This window comes from Tamandua tetradactyla, chromosome 19, assembly GCF_023851605.1.
Source record: "Tamandua tetradactyla isolate mTamTet1 chromosome 19, mTamTet1.pri, whole genome shotgun sequence".
Lineage (NCBI taxonomy): Eukaryota > Metazoa > Chordata > Mammalia > Pilosa > Myrmecophagidae > Tamandua > Tamandua tetradactyla.
This window is the reverse complement of record NC_135345.1, coordinates 15,345,950-15,369,325: the sequence shown is the minus strand read 5'-3', so window position 1 is coordinate 15,369,325 and position 23,376 is coordinate 15,345,950. Positions and strand designations below refer to the sequence as shown.

At 44.1% G+C, this 23,376-nt stretch overlaps 2 protein-coding genes across 2 annotated transcripts in view; both read left to right on the top strand.

The window, feature by feature from the left end:
• PROM1 (prominin 1) overlaps positions 1-23,376 on the top strand; it is a 326,288-nt gene that overhangs the window by 231,218 nt on the left and 71,694 nt on the right. The gene's annotated exons all lie outside the window — the stretch shown is intronic.
• FGFBP1 (fibroblast growth factor binding protein 1) lies at positions 11,790-15,288 on the top strand. Its single transcript, XM_077137118.1, has 2 exons — positions 11,790-11,882; positions 14,242-15,288. The coding sequence occupies exon 2, from the start codon at positions 14,261-14,263 to the stop codon at positions 14,930-14,932; it is 672 nt and encodes a 223-aa protein (XP_076993233.1). The 5' UTR covers positions 11,790-11,882; positions 14,242-14,260; the 3' UTR covers positions 14,933-15,288.

The following is a 23,376-nucleotide window of genomic DNA, read 5'->3' as shown; positions in this document are numbered from 1 at the left end:
TCTGCTGGTCCTTCTTTCTCCCCCACATTTCACTGCTTCCACCTTCTGGTTCCAGTGGCTTCCTCTCTGAGCTTCTGTGGGTTCTTTCTTAGCTTCTCCAGGGGTTTTCTCTAGGAGCTTTCTCTTAATTTCATCTCTTAGCTTCTATATGTGTTTTATCCTCTTATAAAGGACACCAGCAAGACAACCAAAACTCACACTGAATGGGGTGGGTCACATCTCAATGGAAATAACCTGATCAAATTGTCTACACCCACAGGAATGGATTAAAAGAACATGGCCTTTTTCTGGGGGCATGAAACAGCTCCAAACGACCACAGCAGCCAAGGTTTGAAAACTTTGCCTTAGCTTAATTAAATTAGAATCTCTGGGGTGTATCCCAGATAGCAGGATTAAAAAAATTTTTCCAGGTAATTCTTATGTGCAACCTGGAATGAGAGCTCCTAAAACAGCTTCTATATATATTTCACCCTCTTAACAAATATTTGTTTATCATCTACTATGTCCCAAAAACTGTGCAAGACATGGGATGGTGGAGGATAGAGGAACTCGGTCTCAACCCTCTAGAAGCTCAGTGCATGGAAAGTAACTTGCCAAGTTTGACGAGTAAGAGGACAAGGAAGGTGATAGGGAGGTAGGGGGTAGTGAATTGCTGCAGTTGAGTATTTAAAACATCTATACATCAAGCATGGTACCGTGGCACGCTTATTAAATCTATTTATTATAAAGGCTCTGCACTTTTCATTCATTCCCTCACCTAGTCCTTACCACCTCCCTATAAAGTAAGCAGCTTGATTCCTAAGTTTAAAATAGGAATCCAAAGTTTAGTGCATTGCCCAACATCCCATAGCTTGTAAGTAAGTGTTGGGGCTGGAATAAGAGTCCAGGTTCGTCCCTTTCTTACTCTCGTGGCTTCTGGTACAATAAAAATCTTGGGCAAGCCTAGGTTTTTGGGCACAGACCCTTTTCCACCCAAACTTCAACCCAGTAGAGCAAGTCTGCAGAACTACAGGATAGAAGCTGCCTGGGTCCTTGAGTTACCTCTTGGAGGAGAGCCCCCTGTGGATTATAAACTTCATTTTGGACTTCACATAAAGTAGAAATACACTTCTAGGGGGTTAAACCCCCAAGATTTGGGGGTTGCAGCAACTAGTATTACCCAGCTAATAGACTTCGCCACTTCATGGTCTCTAGGACCTTGTCAAGTGACACATAACCTCTCTGGGCTTAGTTTAGGTACTCAATATACATTGGCCAAATTAATTGAATTTGTGAATTTAAACTGGTGGCATGGACCCACATGAACTCTGGTATACATTCCTGCTCTTACATTTAGAGATTTCAAAGTTTATTGAGTTGGGGGAGGCACTGGGCCAATTATTGACCTTCTTAACAAACATCACTCCATCTGTAGAACGGATTTAAGACTCCTTGAAAGATACATCGGTTATGGCTGGGGTCAAACTGCTTTTAATAAAGTTCCTAAGAAAAATGTGGGTGTGAAAAACCCTTCCTGTGTGTCTGGTTGTAAAAATATCCAGGTCTTAGAGCCCCACAATCACTGTGGTCAATAAGCAACACAAAACTGCCTGCAAAGTCCAAGTCTGGTGTCACCCTGGAAGCAGCTGAGGGGTCTTGTGGCTGTCCCTTTAATAACATTTTGTATGTTCCCCCGGAATCATTATATTTGACACCTTAAAAATTAGAGTTGGTAATGACAAGTTTTGTGCAAAGGCATATTCGCCACCATTCTCCAGCTTTGGACTCCTTCTCCCTTTGTCCCACATCACCTAGTGAATTTCCCTTCCTTTCCAGCTCTCTTTTTCTTTAGCCTTCTCTGTTAAGTCAAGCCATGGCAGGCTGTGAGTTGAGGCCTTATCTGGGATTTTCTCAATGTAGCTTTCCCCAGAATCTTGCACTCAGTTGCTGTCAGACTTAGTTTTGGATTATGGTGACATGTTTCATCTTTTTCTATCTTCAGAGCAAGAAAGAAGGACTTGGAGAAGAAGATTGGGGTACGGTTCTCGCATCTGCCATAAACAAGTTGTGTGGCTTTAGTGAAGTCAAAACTCCGCTTTCTCATCTTTAATTCAGGGGAAAATAACCCCCACTCTCATAGCGTTTTTGTAAAGGCCGAATGTAATTACATGTTATTGTGGCATTGTGCTATGTAGGTATGAAGTATGATTACCCATAAGGAATAAATGAGATTGAAATATTCAAAGGGGAAGGAAAAAGCCTCTCCCTATCCAAGTCTGGTTTTTCAGGACTGGGTCGCCACCTGGTGGCGCTATGGAGTCACAAATGCTTCTGAAAACTGGAAGCAGGAGCCTAGCAGCCACTCTGCAAAGAAGGTGATCCTAAACCAGGGGCATCTAACCCTGCAGATGACCCTTCATCAGGACTATTTGTTGTAAAACTTGTTCAGTGCAACTTAAGACAAATTATAAACGAGTCACCGAATTCGTTCAGGTGATGCTTTTAAGGAAAGACAAAAAAAAAACTTGGTTGCGCTTTTAGATCTGCTTTTAGCTCACTAGACCTTGCAAGGAGAGGGGTGCATGTGAGTCAACCAAACCTTGCCTCCTGCTGGGTGTGGTTCTCTTTCCGTCCCCTCGGTCACACGCAATGACACAATGTCACTCTCTAGGTCATGATTCTCCCATGTTTAAAAAGGTGTGTAAATTCCGAGGTCGTAAACCTAATGGGGCTGATGTCCTTTCTACCTCTGCCCTCTCCCAGCCCCAGAGTGGAATTTCAGCCCATCTCACTGGAAGGTGCCAGCCTGTGGACCTCAGAGTTTTGTAGCCAGTGGCCCCAAAGGATGCTGGAGCAGGGGCCGGCAGGGCAGAGGGAGAGTAGAAAGGATGTGGCGATGGAAGGGGATTCGTGGCAGGGATGCATGGCCCCTTTGACTTAAGAATGTAGCTCATAAATGGATAATTAATTTTCATCTGGCAGTAGAGAGTACAGTGGTGAGTAAAATGCAACTATGCTTAAAAGCACCACCAAATTCCCCATCTGCCTTTTTGGCCCTTTTTGACAGCGGTGTACCCTAAAGTGCATGGATTTTTTGGACTATGAGCAATCTGTTTTGGAAGTCCAGCCCTGCACCTCACGAGGCATCTGGCCTTGGGGGAACTTTAATTTCCTCAACTCTACACTGTGGATAATAATAGTATCAACCTCACAAACATGGCACAAGGATTAAACGAGTTTACCCATGCAAATTAGACATGATAATAGCTCAAGTGGTAGCTGTCATGCCTTTCATCATCAAGTTGTGTCTCAGTCGGGGTTTGTTAAAAGTACGAGTTCTATGATGGGTTGGTCTGTGCAGTATTTTGATGTTTTAAAGGGTCTTCGTCCTTGGGAAGCTTGGGAAACACTGGTCTGGATGAAGCCTACCGTGAGTCCTTGAATGACCTGCCGACACCTCTTCATCTACCTTGTTCACAACATTTTTTCCAGCCCAGGCAGAAAACCAAGAGAACGTTTCCCTTCTGGGAACAACTCCCCACCTCCTTGGGTGCAGTTGTTTCTCCCCCAAACCCAACCACATGTTTGGGTGGGGCCCAGGCTCTCCTCTGCAGGAGCCTACTGTTTGGCCATGGCTGATGGGTCTAAGCATAGGAATGAGGCAATCCCAACCCATCAAGTGTCTCTCCCTGAGATTTTTCACTCTGAGACTTCCAGAAAAGGGAAAACCGTCAGCTCAGAACTGCTAACATCCAAATTTTCAACCATGTAGAGGAAATCAGACCAAAACATAAAAGCAGACATGCAGAGAAAAACAGATGTGATACAAGAAGAGGGGTTCTGGCCATACTCAAGTCCCCAGGTCTATGCGTCAGGGTGGTCCAGCCCAACACCTGCCATTCCTCAGTCATGAAGAACTTCCAATAAACTACGTTGACTTGAGCATCGTTTCTTTATGACAACTAGACAAATCTTGATAAATAAAAAATCCATTTCAATCCAATAAATATTTGCTAAGTGCTTTCTAATCTTCAGGCTTGAGACTGGGCTAGTCTCAAGATCACGAGGATGGCAGGCACACAAATAAAGCACGATGGGGTGACGCGTTGACTATAATAATAGTGAAGTCTGTAAAATAGTGAAAGGAGCCCAGATGAAGGGGCAATGAATTTTGCTGTGGGAATAGGGAGTCAAGGGGACTGGGTATTTGCCAAGTAGATAAGAGGTAAAGAGAATTCTAGGCAAAGATAGTAGTTTGATAGAGGTGAAGAGTCCTGAAACAGGCTGGCGTTGGGGTAGAACAGCGAATGTGCACAGAGGGTGGCTAGTATTGGGCTGGAAGTTAGCTGGGGTTCAGAAGACAAAGGCCTCATGTCAGACTCAGAAATGTGGACTTTATTCTGTGGGCAGATGAATTGGGACTTGACGCCTGGGAGTGACCTGGGGTCCCTACTGCAGTGAACTCCAGGCTAGACCAACCATATCTTAAGGACAGAATCCATTACTGAAAAAACGATTAAAGAAATGACATTCTTTTTCCCCACCATGTTGAGTTTCTGGTAACCAGTTGCACACTTTGGGGAAATTCTTCTCTGCCTCTGGCTAGGTTAGATGCCCTTACCCAAAGCGTCTCATGCTTCCCTGCATCAGAGCAATTACCCGCTCTATTGTCAAGGTTGATATTTTTCCTTTTCCCCTTATTTTCCCTGTCCCCTTCAGAGCAAGGGCCACATGATTCTTGATTGCATTCCCAGCCAGAAGTAGAGCCTGGGTCACGGTAGGTGCTCTGTAAGAACTCCTTGGGTGAATGAAAAAAGGGAGTGAGTACATGAGTGAGTGGCGGAGTGCAGGAGGTGTCCTTACAGGTCAGTCCTGTTCTTACTGCCCTAGCCATCCCTTTCTTCCCCTGAACAGCCCACCCCATGTGGGAATGCATTTGTTCTCTGGGCTTCGGGGCTCTGCCCAGGCACCCTTACTGACCTTTTCAGAGGGCTTTTAATTTAAACATCCTTGCCACTTCATCTGATGGAAGTAGCATGCTGATATGCCAAGAGCATGGTGACTCACAGCCTGAACACTGAGAAAAGGGGGCTTGAAAAGTCTCCCTTTTCGGGTCAACTGGCCTTCTTTGTAACATGCATGGACTGGAGACTAGAACTTCAAAAGACAAGGACAGACTCTCCAGCACCTTCTTTCCCCCCAAGGTGCAGAGCTCGCATGCCCTGTGTGTGTGTGTGTGTGTGTGTGTGTGTGTGCGTGTGTGCACATATGTACGCATAGACATCTGTGTGCTTCAGGAGGTTTTATCCAAAACGAGAAGGCTCCTTTAAAGGATGTTTAAGCATGATTTTCTTAACAACAATGATATTAAAAACCTAGAGATAATCAATGAACTTGCTTTGTAAAAGAGCTTATTATGAAAGACCTGGAAACCTTTTTTTCAAATGAAAATACAGGACTTTGAAGTCACCCTATTGGTTGAACGAAAAAAAGAAACTGATTGTTATTAAGTGGAGCCATTTGAGATTACTGATAGTCACCACTTTTTTTTACCTACTAAGAAACATCAATTTCATTGCATTTAGCCTAATATGAAAACTGTGGATTACCTTTTTGTTGGATTCATAATCAGAGCCAAACATTGCACAAAGCTCCTAACAAAATAGGGTGCAATATTGCACAGTGTGAAACAGAGCTTTCTAATTTCAGTAAGAAATATTATATATAAATATAATATGATACAATATAATAAATAAACTTTAGTAGGGTTTCAATTTTCTTTCATATCCAATGCTGGAACAGCAATTCTTCACTGGCTCTTATTTTTCTAATGAAGTCAAAATGCAGCACAATATTTCATTTGATACAGAACAGGAGTTCTGAAACCTCATGATTAATGAACACTTAAATTTGGAATGCTAATACATGTTCAGTAGGTCGAAGGTGAATGCTTGAACCAGGCTAGATTTTAGCCGATGTTTGTTAAGTCAATTTCCACTTTTTCCAACAGTGAATAAGTTTTTAATGCACATAATTTGACCCAGCATATTAATATCACTTCGATGCAGCAACTCATCATTTTCTGCCTGTTCTTGAAGCAACCGTTGAAGGAGGGATTTAATTTTTGACCAAATTTGGCTTGATAACCTTGCACAGCTCAGGTTCACCTCAGAAGCCAATCGCATCCACTCATCTCATCTCTGGCAATTGCACCGAGGCCCAGTAGATGGTGGTGACACTCACTAGGGTAGAATCAGCTTTTAGACTTAAAATCACCTGCCAGAGACCAGACAGGGTGAGACTTACATTCAGTTACCAGCCTCACTCCATGGTTACCAACTCTGTGCAGGCTTCCCGCTAGCCTTCCTTTAAATTATTTGATCAAAGGAAAAGGGCATGTTCCCAGGCTAATTATGAGAAGAACATCAGACAACTTCCAAAAGAGGGAGATTCTATGTGAGTTCTGGCCGGCACTCACCCAAACTGCCAAGGTCATCAGAAGCAAGGAAAGTCCGAGAAACTGTCACAGCCGAGAAAGAGCCTAAGGAGACATAAGTAAATGTAATGTGGGACCTGGAGCAGCAAACAGACATTAGAGCAAAACTAAGAAAGTCTGAATAAAGCACAGACTTTAATTAATAATAAAGTGTCACTATTCCTTCATCTGTTGTGACAATTGTAAGGTAAGGTGTAAAATAGGAGAAGCTGAGTGAGCAGCAAGGTATACGGAATCAACTTTGCAACTTTGCTATAAATCTCAAACTATTCTAAAATTTAAAAAATAATAATAATAAAGACTGAGAAGATGAGGAAAGGATATAAGACAGAGAAGGAGGAAGGGAAAGAGAGGGTTGTACAATTAACTGATCAATGTATAGGTATAATGATCATTTTTAATAAAAGGAATAGAAGTTGCCTATATTTAATTTCTTCCTAATTGTGTGCCAGGCACTCTGCTAAGCCTGTTGTATACGTATCTCACTTAAACATAGCAACCTGGTGAGGTAGATACAATTCTCCCTCATTCACTGATGCGTTTCCAGAGGTTTTCCTAAACTCACACAGCTGGTGAGATGTGGAAACTCTAGAATTTTCTACTCCAGAATCCATGCTTTTTTCTACCATACTTACCACAGGAATCTCTCTGGCCCTCCCCCTGCCATCAGCTTCTGGTAGGTCTGAGGACAGGTCATTGCCTTCCAGCTTCAGCTGTATTCAGGAGGTGCTCAATAATTGGTGACCCAAGATCTCCCAGAGGTGACTCCTGCCAATCCTGCCAGGAGAGCGAGCCTGAAGATACTTCTTGGGAAACTATGTGTGGTGGTGGTGACATGTCTATACTTCCGGTCATGCAAAAGATCACCAACGGCTCAGAGGACCTGGATTTTGGTCCCTGCTCAGCCTATGCTTGTGCAAACTTGGGTCCATCTCTTACTGTCTCCAAGCCTTGGTATCATCATCTTTAAAACAAGACAGTCAGCCAGATGGTCTCAGGGACCCTTTAGCCATCAAGGTCTTTGTCAAACCCTTTGCCTGTTACTTGGCATTGGGAGGTAGAGATTGAGGTTTCCCTGAGCAGATACTCCATAAGTATAGACCCTTACTAAAGCAAAACATCCATGCAGGTGGCCGTCTGGATAAACTGGGTCCCCAAGCCTCACTCCCCTCCTCTAACATGCACATCTAAGATTTTGCTACTCAAAGTATGGGCTATGGACAAGCAGCATCGGCATCAATTAGGAGTTTGTTAGAGACAGACTCTCAGTCCTATACCTGACCTGGGAATCCAAATCTTCACGTCACGGTTTGAGAAGCACTGGTCTAAGTCATTGCTTCAATTATCTGCTTTGTTCACATGTGTAGACCCTTCACCCCTCTGACTTACGAGGAGGCAACGTGGTTTGGTGGGACTGTGGGGCCATCTCCTGGCTCTACCAATGAAAGTCAGCATATATAGTGGGCAAGGGTTTGGGGAGTCTGCCCACCCGGGTTTGAATCCTGCTTCATCACTTACTGGCTGGGTTTCCATGGGCAACTTTCTTAACCTCTCTGTGCTTTTGTTTCCGCAATTGTACAAAGAGGATGATAACGGGGCTGTGTTGAGATGAAGTGAGATAACGCAAGTGTTTATAATGGTGCTTGGAATGTAGAAGCAACATCTAAAAGAGTTATTCTCAGTTTCATGATTATTATCCAGACAGCATGGGATGGGAAAACAATCATTCCATCTCTTAAATTTCTTTTTCATCAACAGTAAAATGGAGATAACCAGCCTCACCAACTTGTTGGAAGGATTAGCTGAGCTTTGTTCGATGAATTCTTCTCCACTTTAAGTCTAAGATTTCAGGATCCTTGCACTCCTGTTAATTAGTTCTGTCTCATAGCACTACTGAGTTCCCATCTCTCCAAGAGGTTCATTGACCAAACTAGTTCCAGATACACGGCACTAAGACAGCAGTCAAGCTACTGCTTGCTATTATTTTTCTCCAGGTTATTTAAACCTGAAACAAAATGTGAATGAAAAGAGAATCTCAAATGTTAATCCCACACCTGATGCATCTTCTGTTTCTTGCTTAAGGCTTGGGAATGCTTTAAGGTGTGAGTTTGCTCACTCTCCTTTAAAAATATCCAAAGGCTCTTCACCCATCTGTAGCAGGAATGGTAAATAGATTTTATATTATGCCCACCCCGATTGTTAGCAGTGTTCTGGAGAACTAGAGTGAAAGATTTCTGAAGCTGGTACTCAGGCTCAGCCAGTCTCTTCCCTGATCGATTAGCAATGCCTGTCATGGAGGAAGTGAGGAAAGTGATGGCGTGGGAATTGCATGTTTGTCATTTCCCCTTATCCTATGGGATAAAGCCTAACAAAGCCTTCAACTTTGCATTCAAGGCCTCTTGCTGCCTTTCCATTCTCACTTTCTACTTTGTCCCATCACAAACTTTCTCTTCTAGGCAACTACTTTTTGTACTGAGCTTCAAATATTTTAAGAATGTGTTTGTGACTATGAGTTTGAAATGGCTTTCCTGATGATCTCAATTAAACTTGACCTCAAGGAAGTCTTTCTCAGCAGGTTGGCCAACTAGCCAAGGGCTGTGAAACTCTTCTATAGCTTTTCTGAAGTTGGTCCCCTGTCATGAGTACCTATTGAAGCATAACCTGTGGCTTTTGTTAACCTGTTCTCCTTCTGGGGGTAACAGAAACCCCTCTGTTGTGAACTTCCCCTTCTCTACTCTGCATGGTCCTGGGGGCTGTCATCGTGTGGCAGGGCTCCCAGCAGTGGACAGGGTGACGGTACCACAGATGGCAGCCTTTCCAAGTTCATACGGATGCTGGGGAGAGAAAGGGTCACGTTCTTCCCCATGGCAAGTCTAAGGAACCTGCCTGAGAGTGAAATAAGACGTTGCAGAGCCAAGGGAGGGAGAGAGTCAGAGAGAGAAAGAAAGAGAAACAGTTTGAACCTTTGGATCCATGAGCATCTGAACCAGCCCCACTCCTTGGATTGCTCAGTTATATGAGCCAATAAATGCTTTTTTTTTTTTTCCTGAGCTAGTGGAAGTTGAGTTTCTCAACTCATTATTGATCATTCTAGCTCAAACACCTGCTATAGCCAGAAATTGTGGGTAATGGGAACAATGTAAGGGAGAGACAGACTTACCTCTGAGCACCACGTGACAAGGGTGGACGTGTCCTGCTGTGAGGTCAATCAACAAATAGAGCCAGGCTGAGTCCAGGCTCTGACCAAATGCCTTAGCTTCCCCATCTGGAAGTGGAGAAAGTGGGAGGGCCCTCAAAGGGCTCTTGTGAGAAGTTGGAGACTGATTCCCTTGGTCCTGGGGATTGCTGGGGGCGTCGGGGAGTGGGGGGTGGTGGGTGGTCCCTGCAGCTGCTGGAACCTGCTGTGAATATCCTCGGCACGACTCCACATTCTCTCCGGTTTGCCCCAGTGCACTGGACAAGTATATCATGTCCTAAGTGTGCCAAGATGTGAAACAACATTGGGGAACATGCCCTAGCACGATGCCTGCAGAATCAGCACTCTCTAGGAATATATTCATACTGCCCCACAAGCACAGGTGAAAGGGCCAGCCAGGGGCCAAGGACACAGACAGACGGATGATGACATTGGAGCTGGCCTGCAAGAATGAGTCAGTATTTACCGGGCAGAGGACTGGAAGGGCATGCCAAGCAGAGGGATCAGCAGGAGTGAAGGCAGGAAGTGGGCGAGCGCAGAGTATTCAGGAAATGGTGAGTGAGTGGCCTCATGTCGCTGGATTGGACCATACAAGTGCATGTGTGTGTGTATGTGTGTGTGTGTGTGTGTGAGGTTGGAATAATAGGCTGATAATTGTACAAATATAAGGAAGTTTTTACATGAACTAGAACACATGTACGTCACTACTGCAAGGTGTTAATAATAGGGTAAAAATACAATTAATGCAAACAAAGGTCTGTAGTTATATTCTTTCATTAATTGTAACAAATGCAGTACACCAAAGCTAAATGTCAATAATAAGGGGATATAAAGGGTATGGAAAGTTTTTGTTTGGGAAGAAATGGGAATGTTCTCATAATGATTGTGGTGATGAATGCAAAACTGTGATTAGACCAGGAACCACTGATTTTCACTTAGGACGTACTGTATGGTGTGTGAATAAAAGTGTTTTTTTCAAAAATAATAATTTGGGCTTAGCCCAGCAGGTAAAGAACTAATCAGCCTGGTTAAATATTCTGCCTCCCTGTTTTACAATGGAAAGTTCCAAGCAGAAATTGGGGGTGGTGTGTGGTCCCTGGGAAACTGGTAGAAGAAATGTGCTCACATTGCCTGCCAAAACTCAAAGAAACACTTCTCAGAAAATATCCTGCTGTCCACGGCTTTCCTTATAAATTGTCTTTTGACCTAGAATCTTCCTCCAGAAGGAATCTGGCTACCTCCTGACAGTCGGGTGGAATTTCTCATTTTGCAGGAGACCACCCTGATTTGTGGCTTCCTCGTAGAACAAGGCATCTTCATCTCACCCATGGCCAAATAATCCAAAGAAGTACCAGGACCCCTTTGTGGAGGTCAGGATCAAAGTAGAGTGGTGGAAAGGACAAGGGAGTGAGACACTATTACAAGAGGCTTGGAACTTGGGGAAATGGCTGTTATGTAATTCATACAAAGAGCCTTTGAATCATTGAATGACACAGCCAGCATCTCTGGCTGGGACTTCTATTGAAAATATTCACTTTCCATCTCCATATCTTGGGGCCGGTGAAATCTCTGCCCACATTACTAACCTTAAATGGACCAATGTAAACAGGGACTCAAAAACTGAGCTGACTGTCCCAACTTCAGTCATTCATTCCCCAATATTTATTGTGAGTTGCAGATGAGAAGAGCCCAGATCCTGGGTGCAGAGAATCCCATGTTGGAATTCTGAGCTCTGCCTGTCCTTAGCTCTGTGACCTTGGATAAGCCGTTGAATATTTCCAAGTTCTGGTTTCTCCATCCGGAAATGGGGAGAATCCCATCGGCATCACATTATGAAGTGGATGTGAGGAGCCTTAAATGGGCAGCTGTGATAATTACTGTTATTGTCATTATTATCACTCCCCCCCCACAGATATTGCTGCTGGGCCCTTCCGCCTTCAAGGAGGACCTTTCCAAGGGTGGAGAGGGAGGGGTCTAATGCCACACATGCAGCCCCATCCACGGGATTAGACCCAGCATGTTTCCTAGAGGAATTGGCACCCTCCGAAGGGGCGTGGCTAGCAGGGGTGTGAATAAAGCTCAGCAGGTATGTGCATTGCAACCTGACTCCTAAATAAATAGCCTGCCCCACCTTGCCACAGATCAGACTGCTGCAGACTGCATGCTCGGTTTGTATTTGGGATTACCCTGAACCTGTGAGCTCTGGACAAGGTAAGAGCTGACTCTCTTATAGCCTCCTTCCCCACCCTCCCTTCCCACTCCACCCAGGACCTCAGGTACCTTGGGCCTGGAAACTGAACCCATCGAGGACTTGACACTGGGGACTTGACACTGAGTCCCAACGCTGCAAGAAATGAATGGGTCTTACTCTAGAGTATCTGGCCTCAGATCCCGGCCCTCCCTTGCCAGAGTAAACGCTCCTCTGACAGTTTTCCCCTCCCTCATTGCCAAGGGCAGGCCAAACTTGCAGGGTGGAACGGAAGCCAGGGTCATTTTCTGGGTCTGCCCCTCTTTCAAACAAAACTTTGTATTTTCTTTTTAAACCGAGCACAGATAATGTCAACTGTCTTATCATCTTAAGCTGTGCCAAACCAAGCCTGGCATGGCTTTTCTTAGTCCCTGCCAATGTTTTCCGAAAGGCAGAGTAAAAATGAAAGGCAAGAAATGATTAATGAGCCAGGGAGATGCCATCTGGCTCCCTGTCTTAGCTTTGCCACTTGCCCACTCTGGGATCCTGAGCAATTTATTTACCTGTCTGAGCCTTAATTGTAACATCTGTAGACTGGGGGTGATAACATTAATAGTAACCTGCCGAGGCTGTTGTGTGAATTAAACAAGGTGAGAACCAAATGCTGGGCCAGTGCTTAGCACCTAGTAGGTGTCAAATAGAAATGATGCTTCCTTCTCCTTTCAAGTGTGGGGTTTTTATTGCCCACCTGATAAAACCCATGCAGTTCCATCTGGCATTTAAGGTGATCCTACTTAGTCAATGGTTTATTTTTTAAAAGTCTTGATCGAGGGCTTTCTATATACCCACAACTGTGCCACTCCCTGGGCTCCAGCAGTTAATTAGACACGGTCCTTGACCTTGACCTTGCAGTCGAAATGCTCTGTTCAAAATCAGTGCTCCCCATGCTGGTTCCCTTGGCCAGGTCAAGTCGGAAGAATTTCCCCCCTTCCTGTTTTCCCTTAGGCTCTTCCTACTGGAATTCTTCTCCCATGCCAAGCTCAGCATGTCCAAACCCCTTCCAACTATGGCACCTGTGTCAAGCATCACCTTTCATGATACTCACCATTTCTTTCTCATACAGAGATTAGCTGAGTCTGGGTAGAACCATGAGATAGAAATCTAGTATATTGGAACTGGAAGCAAGTTTGGCAATTATTTCATGCAACATGCTGATTTCCAGATAAACAAACTGAGATGCAGTGGGGGAGAGTGACTTGCCCAAGATCAAGTTGGGGACAGAGTTGGGACAAACTCTTTGGTCAAAGACCTTATGTTCTTTAAGCTCTTAAGACCTAAGATTTTCTAACTTACCTCAGTATATTCAATACCTCGTCTGGCGCCTGGCATAGCATAGGTTCTCTATAAATGCTTGTTGAATGAGTAAATGAAGGGGTGAATGAGTGAACAGATGCAGGAGTGAGTAAGGCTCAGTGAGTGAAAGGAGTGAATGAACGGTAGTAATTTTGTGACACTCAGAACTTACATCAAGGGCACGCCATAGTGGCTCAGCAGGCAGAGTTCTCATCTGCCATGCCCGAGACCCAGGTTTGATTCCTGGTGCCTGCCCATGCAAAAAAATAAAAACAAATAAAAAAAAACTTACATCAAGCAGAAATGGGAGTAGATAGGCTGCTTGGCTAGGATTTCCAGGAGCCAGAGTCTTTGTTTTCTGTTCTTTCAACTTTTTATTTTGAAATAATTTCGAACTTTTAGAACTGTGGCAAAAATAATACAAAACCCATACGGAGAATTCTAACATCTCCTTCCAGAAACTCAGATTCATCAGTTTTAATATTTTGTCACATTTGCCATGCTTTCCTTTCTTTCTTTTCCTTCCTTCCACCTTTTTTTCTATCTATTCATCTGTATACTTATCTATCAGTAGTCTAAACCATGGAGAGTAGGTCGCATACATCACGTTCCTTGAACACATAATACTTCCACATGCATTTCCTTAAGACAAGGATATTCACTTCTGTCACCTCCTTCAGTACAGCAATCAAGTTCAAGAAATGAAATGCTGATATGAGGTTTAACGTCTCTATTCCAATTTGTTTCATATGTCCCAATAAGATCCTGTTGAACCTTTTCTTCTCCTTTATTCAACCCAGTCCAGGATCTCAAACTTAATTGTCAATACTTCTTTAGTTGCTCTTTTTTTTTTTAATTGTGGAATCATATATGCAATATAAATTTCCCGTCTCAACCACTCCCAAGCATGCCATTACCAGGGAGATGATGTCGCTCGTAAAGCTGGCAGGCCTATGTTGGAGGGAGGGGGGCCAGCCGCAGTCTTGCTGAATGTGGCTGGGTGCTGACTCACCTGCTTTTGTCAAACAGGTTCCCGCCAGGTGCAGCCATGAGGATCCAGAGCCTCGCCCTGCTCTCCTCCCTCCTCCTGGCCGGTCAGGTGCTCTTGGTGGAAGGAGACAAGCCCCGGAAGCAGCCTGGTACCCTGGACAGGCCCGAGAAGAGGCACAGAGGCCGGACCCAAGCGCGCCTGCCCGGGGGCACGTTCCCTACCCAAGACCTGGCGGAATGCAGATGGGCTGTCACTGAGCTGCAGGAAGGCAGCGTCACCCTGAAGGTCGCATGCACCCAGAAGGACAAGGAGTTCTCCTGTTACTTTGGTGGCAATCTAGACTCGTGCCTGCAGTCTGTGAAGAAGACAAAGGCCTTATGGAGACAACTCGGCCGGAGTCTGAAGGGACAGAAGAACGTCTGCAAGGACCCCGAGAGCCTCGTGAGGGCCAGGCTGTGCAGAAAGAAGTTTCCAGAAGCCAGTCTCAAGCTACTGAACTCCACTCTGATCACAGAAAAGAAACCCAGCCAAGGGGACTTGATGCCAGAGGTCAAAGAGGCCACACGCGCCAGTCCAGTGAAGACCCAGGCAAGCACCACCAAAGACCCCAAGTGCGTGGAAGACCCTGAAGTGGTGATTCAGAGGAAGGTGGCCCTGGAGTACTGCGGGGAGTCCTGGGCAGCCATCTGCAAATTCTTCTTAACCATGTTACAGGACACATCGTGCTGATGAGTTCCCAAGAGAACGGGGTCCTTTAGGAGGTGTAAGCCGTGAGCCCCACTGCCAAGCTCTCCACATCTCCCAAGAGCTATGAACTCCTCTGCTAGGAGCGTGCAGCAGAATATTTAAGCAGGTTTTGTAATTTGTGTTTTGTGTTTTGGAAGTGGCTTCACAGTCACTTCCTTGGATGTGAGATGATCAGAGGCCATTTACCTCAGCATCTCTTTCTACTGCCCCAAAGCTTCATGTAGACAAGCTGTGAAGGCTTGTCTTTGAGCTGACTGCCAGAGTGATGATTTCAGTGAGGTTCACTTTCTGCCAAATTAACAGAGATAATAAAGCTTTGGGCACTTTTCAGTAATATACTTTTCAGCTATTGTTTGATTTCTCTATGTCTGGTTCCAAATGAAATCATGGCTCATTATAGGCAGGGAAATTGTTTAAGGAATGATCAAAAACTCCATGAAAGTGATGTTCTTCCTGCCCCCCCTTTCCCAACCCTCCCAAGCCATGTCCTAATGTGACGGATTCCAGAATGCTTACCTTCAAAGTTACTTACGTCCATTGGTTCAGGGTGCTTTCCTCCATTAGACCATGGTACTTACTGCAGTATAAGAATTAGCAACCCCAGCTGCTGGTGGGAAACCTGAGACATGGTGTGGTTAAGTTACTTGTCAAGGTCTCACAGCTCGTGAGAGGCACAAGGTAGGATTTGAGCCCCAGGAGGTCTGGCAGTAGAGTCCAGAGGCCTGACAAATGCCCCCGACTGGCTCAATCAGAGTCGCCTGTTCTTGCCCCTCCACATGCCGGACCTCTGCCCTTGCAGTGAGGGCTACAGGAGAATAGCTGTGTGGAAAACCAGAGTAGAAACTGTTTGAAGATCTGGGGTTCAAAAGAGTAGAAAGTTCTTGAGGTGGAAAATGGGGAGGAATGAGGGTACTTCAGGTAGAGAGGACTACATTTATGAAAGCATAGACATGAATATTCTAGAAGCTGGGAGAGGTCAAGTTACCAGACTGTGGGTGGGATGCAAGGATAAGATTGCTGTTAGTCATTTATGCCTTAGTAGGAAATAATCCAAAAGCATTTTAATTAAAGAGCTAGGGAGAGAGGATCAACTATCTCTAATGCTATGTCACAATTCCACAAAGAGCAAAAAGTGGGGAGCAGGAATTGTAAAAGCACTTTTTTTCAGTGTCTATCAAGATGGTAAGGAGGAATGTCAGATAGGATGGAAGGACAGTCTTTTGCACTTACCAGGCTGACAGGACATGCACTGCTTGTTGTCAGTGGGAAATCCAGAGCATGCCATCCTCAGAGTGACATTTGGATATCATCATTATCAAAATTAGCAATTATCTATCACTTGTTCTATATTAGGCACTGTGCTAAGCTCTTTCTATGGATCATTCATTCATTCAACAGATAGTTTATTGAGCACTTATTATTGTCTGTGCTAGGTGCTGGACATCCAGCATTGCACAAGAGATGGATGCTCTATCTCATGGAATTTATCAGTTGAAAAAACCACAATAAACCCACAAATTTACAAGAGGTAGAGAAGATAAAAGCAGGCAGGGGATACAAAGGTGACAGTGTTTGGTCAGGTTTAGGTAGGTAGTTCAGGTGAGACCTCTATGGAAGTGAATTTTGAGCCTAGACCTAAAGGAAGAGAGAATTGAATGAGGGTGATTGTCTGGGGGTAAGAATGTTGCAAGCAGAGAGAATAGTCAGAGCAAATGCCCTATAATTTATTTATTTATTTATTCACCACCATGAACTCCTAAAATGTGCTAGCTATTGGTTGGAGAATAGGAAATAGCTGCAAACAAACATGAAAACTAAAATCTCTGACTTTGTGGTATTTACATTCTAGGAACTAGGATTGTACTTGCATGTTTGAAAAATGTCAAAGTGTCAGAATAGGATGGGGCCCAGGGCCTGACTGTGCACCTTTCCCGTACCTCCAAGAGAAGTGAACCAACACCCCAGATTCTTCCCAAGCCCCTTCTAGCCACACCACGGGAGGACATTTTTCCTCAAGGTTGATGGATTCTCAGCCATGAGAATTCACCAGGATGTCCACTCCTCTGCACATACATCTCAACTCAACAGAGCCCTGAGGTAGAGAAACACTATTAAATTCATTCAGGCGTCATTAAATAATAACCCTGATGGCCACCTGGTCTGGGTTGACATAACCATTGGAGAACTGATCCAAAGCCTTCTAAGGATTTCTTCCAACCCATGAGTTTGCTGATTTTACTAGTGTAGTCATGGCCTTTGGCTACTGGCAGAACTCAGGAGAGTTTTGCTTTCCAACATCAAGGAGTCAAGCAGACCTAGGCTAGAGGTTCAACTCTGCTGCTTAATACACCAATGTCTTGTGGCCAATTTTTCAACCCTTCTGAGCCCCAAGCATCTCATCTCTCAAATGCGGATAATGAAACCAATCTTTAAGGGTTGGTTGACAGACTGACATTAGTCAAAGTATCAAAGTATCTAGAGCCCCATAGGAGATGGTCAACAAAAGTGAATTTTCAGGTCCCCAATACAAGATTGGATTGTGAAAAGAGGTGAAAAATTTCCTTGTGAAAACTCTCTTGGTTTTTGCTCCCTTTTATCCAATAAGGAGACAAGGGCTGTCATTATTGATCACCTATAACGTACCAGTGGCTTTAACCCCACTCTCTTATTTAATCACCCTGCTTAATCATCCAATTCTCATTTTCTAAGTGAGGGAACTTGCCAGGCCATAGAACCTGTAAGTGAGAAAGTAAGGTCTAGAGGGCTCCAGACCCTTCCTGTTCTGGAAGCTCACAATTTTCTCGAATTAATGAGAAAAGAGTGGCATTTATAGCTCTCAGATATGGGCCATACTTCAGTGTAAACAAGATCCATCAATCCCTTCCACATCCCTCACCAGGTGCTTATAAACAGAAAGTTCTAGAAGCCAACACTTCTATTCATGCTCAAGTTCCCATTGTGGTCACATCCTGCAGGGACATTTTTAAAAACAGTAAAAAATAAATAAAAAGACACCACAGACTCTATAGTAACTTCTATCCTACTTGGTCCCACCATTCCTCTGTCTGGACTCCCTGGGATAGGAAGTGGATAAGCCAACTTCCCAATGGAGGAAGGGGTGTGGGTGTGAGTGATCATTAAGGATTCATTTCCTTGAAGGTGAGAGACAGGAAGCCTTCAAGTAGGTGAGCTGTATTGTAGAATGGCATGTCCTCCTTGGAAAACCACATCTCAGCAGAGGGAGGTTATCACTGGAGGGTGATAACCAACACCCACACCAGTGCCAGTTTGAATCTCTGGAATCCAGCATATCTCACCCTGGCCACCCACTCACCCTCCTCTTTCCCCAGCCTCTCTCCACAGCTATTTTTTGGCAGAACAAGCAAAGGACGAATTTAGGGCTGACAGCTCCAATGCATATGTAAGGCCCAGGCCATGGACTGATGTGTGGTCTTCACAAGGCTCCATATACAATGTTCACCTTGAAACGTCTTCCTTAAAGCTGTTTCATGATTTATGAGGCTCCTTGCTAAGTGAGGGATGGGGAAGGAGAAAGGCGATGCTAGAGGAACATTGGTTTGGTTCCAGGTAAGTTTGTGGTGGGTTATTCAGGGTGCATTTTCATCATGTAGTTGGAAATGTGGATAATAACACAGCAGAGATGGTCTCCATCTTATCCATTTGCATGTAGGAGAAGGCCCAACCCATCCTAGACCCTCAAGACCTACTGGTGAGTGAACAGACAAGGGGAGGAAGCATGGTTACAGGAAGATTGTGGACTTATCAGTAAAAGAAAATCAGATTTGAGTTTCTAATTGTGACCTTGGACAAGTTTATTTCATCTCTTTAAATCTCAGGTTCCCCATCTGTAAGATGGCTGTGAGAGTCATACACAGTAAGAATTATATAATTTAACTAAAGTCTAAAGCACGGTCCTTACTCCTGTTGTGATTTTTGCTTAAGTGAGTGATGAATGAACCAATGAGCTAACAAATGAGATAAGAAGGCAATTTGCTAGGAAGTCTGGACAAGACTCAAGACAGAGCCTGGTTGTCCCTAATCCTTCCTCTCTCAGTTTACTAAAGCTCCCAGAATGCAATATCCTAGAAATGGACTCACTTTTACAATAGCGATTTGTTAATTTTTAATTTACAGTTCTTAGGCCATGAAAATATCCAAGTCAAGGCATCAACAGGATGATACTTGGACTCTGAAGACAGGCTGCTGAAATCTTGGACACCTCTGTCACATAAGAGGGCACATGGCTGCTATCTGCTAGTTCTTCGCTCCTACTGCTCTCAACTTCTGGTTCCAGTGGCTTCCTCTCTGAGCTTCTCTGGGTCCTCTCTTAGCTTCTCTGGGACTTTTCTTTATGAGCTTCTATTAATTTCATTTCTTCTAAAGAACTTTAGTAAAAAGATTAAGAGCCACCTTGGGGCAGCTCCTCAACTGAAATAACCTAATCTAAAGGTCTCACCCACAATAGATCTGCATCCACAGGAATGGATTAAAAGAACATGGCCTTTTCTGGGTTACATTACAGCTCCCAACCACCACACCCTAAGATCACCCTGTAGGGATGGCCTTTAGGAACCCAACACTCATGCCCTGAACAGAATTACTTTCCAGGAGATAGGAGGAAGATGGAGACAAAGCCGGTTCTTCCTTTGAGATTTTCTTAACCTGGCTTCTGGTTTACCTCCCACTCATTCCTACTTCTCAGCTCCTTTGCTGGTCTGCCTCATCCTTGAGTGCCCAAAGCTCAGTCCAAGGTCTTCTGCTCTACCTACACCTGCTTCCTAGATCAACTCTATTATTATTGCTTCACACACTAATGGCTCCCACATTCATCTCTAGCCAGAACTGCTCTCTCAGCATTGCCACTTGGCTGTAAAAAAGGTATCTTAGGCATCACACATCCAAATATCCTGTTCCTCACACGTTATTTCTTTATTTGGTTCCTGATTATGCCAATTGCTGAGGCTCATATTTGACTCCTGTCATGCCCTACATCCCATGCTTCTATAAATCTTGTTATTTCCACCTTCAAAATATATACCCAAACACCACTTCTACCACCCAATCACCACCTCTGGTCCAAGCAACCAGCATCTCTTACCTGGACTGCCACAGTAGTGTCCTAACCAGTCCCCCTGTCTCTGATCTTGCCTCCTGAAGTGTGTTCTAGCACAATAGCCAGAACAAAAGTCAGGTCACTTCACTTCTCTGCTAAGAAACTCTTCCATGCCTTATCTTTTTTCTCAAAGGAAACCCAAAAAGGTCTTAGGAGCCTTACAGAGCCCTAAGTGACCTGTGTCCCCCCACTATTTTCTGATCTGATGCCTGACTAGCCTCCTTGCTGTTCTTAGAATTCACCCAGAATACTCCTGCCTCAAGCCCATTGCACTCACTCTTCCTTCTACCAGGAGAGATCCTTTACTTCCTTCTGCCCTCTACTCAAATGTCATCCTATCCACAACCCTGTTTTATTTTTTCCCATAACACTCATAACCATTTGACGTGCTCTTTATTTACCTGCTTCCCTTGCTTGCTGTTTATTGTCTATCACCCACTAGAATCTAGAAAGCTTCCTGGGAGCAGAAACTGTTTTGTTCACTGTTGTTTTGCTAGTGTTTTGTACAATGCCTTGCTCAGACAATGTGTGAGTCTCAATATATGCTTAATTTTTAAAAGCCGATTTAGCACAAAAGAATTGTTTTGGTGTCAGATAGCCCTCAGCCTCAATTCTAGCTTAATAGGTCTCAGTTTCCTTATCTAAAAAATAGCAATCACAAAATTGGTCCTTATAAATTAAGTGAGTCAAGGAATATAAAGTTCCAAGGAGCTCTCTCCTTGGAACATGCAATTGGCCAAAAAATGTTATTATTCCAAGACCATGCATCCTCCAAAAAAAATTCATTTTTATTATTATCAGTTAATATCATGTTTTCCTTAGGTCCAAATCAAAGACAGCTAGGTTTGCATCCCTCCCAGTTATACGCATTTGATGACAAGGACCTCTTCTTAAGGGGGGCTTTAATCTTAGGAATACAGTTGCAAGAGATAAGAACTGAAGAAAAATGTTGGTGGCAATATGAATTCTCAGAAAATCTGATTTCAAGACCATGAAAAGGCCTTGACAGTAGAGAGATGCCAGGAGGCAATAGGGGACTATAAAGCAACTGGTCAAAGACCTCCTTGTTGGCTTTGAATCAGAAGGGCCCAGAGCCCTGCTGGCTGCTTTCTCTGGAACACAGGAAACAGAAGACTCTAGCCTTGTTTCTTCAGGCTCAGAGCTCCTGCTAAGTAGCATCTCCTCCAGGTATAACTCCAAAGCCAGGGGTACAAAGACAGCTGCATGGTAGCAGGCAGGGTAGCATGGAGATAAGAACATGGGCTTAGACAAAAGAAATGCAATTGGATCCTGGCTCTGTTGCTTATAGCTGTGTGACCTTGGGTTTGTCCTTAACATTTCTGAGGCCCAGTTTCATTCGTTCAACAAGTACACTTGAGCATGTAGGCTGGCAGTGGGGTTACATGATGATCAAGAAAAATAGCCAGTGTTTGCTAGAACACTTACTGTGGGTCAGGCACTGTCTAAGCTCATGTATTATCTCATTTAACCTTCACTTCAATCCCATGAGGCAATACTATTGTTATCCTCATAAAGAAACAGAAGCTCAGGAACTCACCCAAGATGATACAGTAAATAAGAAACAAAGAGGAGAGTCAAGACTAGCCATTCTGGCTCCAATATCATGTTTGTGACCACCAAAAAACTTTTGGTAGAGAAGCTAAAAACTCCAATATAAAATGTGTAATTGGGCTGCAAGAGGTGCCACGAGCTATGTGGTATAATCAGAAAAGAGCAGCAGATGCAATTGGAGGAGAGGGCAATAAGAGCCAGGGCATTCACTGAAGAGGTGATAGTTGAACAAAGACCTAGAATAAGTGTGGGGTTACCTTGGCAAGACAAGATGTGTGGGTAGAACAGCACAGGCAGAGGGTCCACTTTACAAAGTCCTTGGGGTGGTCAGGAGTTAGTGAAGGTCAGTGGAGAAAGAGCAGGTGAGCCTAGGGATGTGGAGTGAATGGAGGCCAGGGGCTGGGAGTGGGGGTGGCAGTGGCCAGACTGCATAGGCCTGCAGAACTGGGGTAAGGTATTATTCCAGAGGAGGGGGAAGTTATTCAAAGATTTTCAGCAAGAAGGATTTTAAGGTCAGTTTGGTGCTGTGTAAACATATTCAGGCTGCTGTAGAGGGAACTTTCTCAGATAAAAATTAAAGGGCCAGGTCCTGCCTCAAGATAGCAAAGTAAGATGCTTGAAGGCTCTATCCCCCTACAGAAGCCTTGAACAACCAGCAAGAACTGGCAGAACCATCTTTCTCAAAGCTCCAGAAAGCAATTAAAGGACTGTAGAAGCAGGGCAATCACCAGCCAAATCAAAATAAAGGCTACTTAAAATCAGTAAGATCTCATGGTACCCTGGCTGGACCTCCATGGCTTTGTGTGGGGAATGGCCCGTGCTCCACTTCAGATCCCTTTTGCCAGTTCCAGAAGGAGCAGAATTACCTTCCCATGCTATCTGGTGGTGACCTGAGGGACTTGCCATTCCAGAACTTGCCCTGCAGGTAGAAGGCAGTTCACAGAGCTTTTCTGTAGGACAGCATCAAATCATGCAACCTGAGGATGTAGGACATACAGTGCAGTGCAATGCCTGGGATCCTGAGAAACTCTTTCTTAAAGTAGAGGGGATATTTGTAGCCATATAAATGGGGGAGTTCTTAGGGCTACCTACACAGGCCCAAGACAAAACATGTACCAGGGAGGTTCCTATGCTTTGGTCTGGAGCTGTTCTCTAAACTAATTGTATGGATACACCCTGAAGGAGTGCAAAGACTGGGAAAGGAGTTTTCTCTCTTCTTTCTTTTTTTATAGTTAGCCCCTGGCTCTCAAGGAAAATTCTCTCCTAACACCAGCTGTATACAAGCTTAAGGAACAGATGCCTAAGTAATAACACAGTAAATAACACAGTAAAACATGAAAATGTCCAGGTTTCAATAAAAGACTACAACAAACAAACAAAAAGAAACAGGAAGGGATAACCCAGGCAGAGAAGTTTAAAGCATTAGAAACCACTAATGAGGAAGATCAGACACAGGTCATAACAGACAAAGACTTAAAAAAAATAGCCCTAAATATCTTCAAAGACTTAAAGGAAACATGGCCAAAGAACTAAAGGAAATAATGAAAATGATACATGGACACAAAGGGAATTTCAGTAAAGAAATGGAAATTATGAAAAGGAACCAAGCAGACCCAATGACCATAGTAACAGAAATAAAAAATTCCCTAAAAGGGATCAGTAGCAGAGTATACCTGGCAGAAGAAAGAACCCATGAACTTGAAGATAATGCAATTGAAAT

Bases quoted from the DNA above. Each gene is read 5' to 3' on its own strand.
- FGFBP1 (XM_077137118.1), top strand. From the start codon at position 14,261: ATGAGGATCCAGAGCCTCGCCCTGCTCTCCTCCCTCCTCCTGGCCGGT.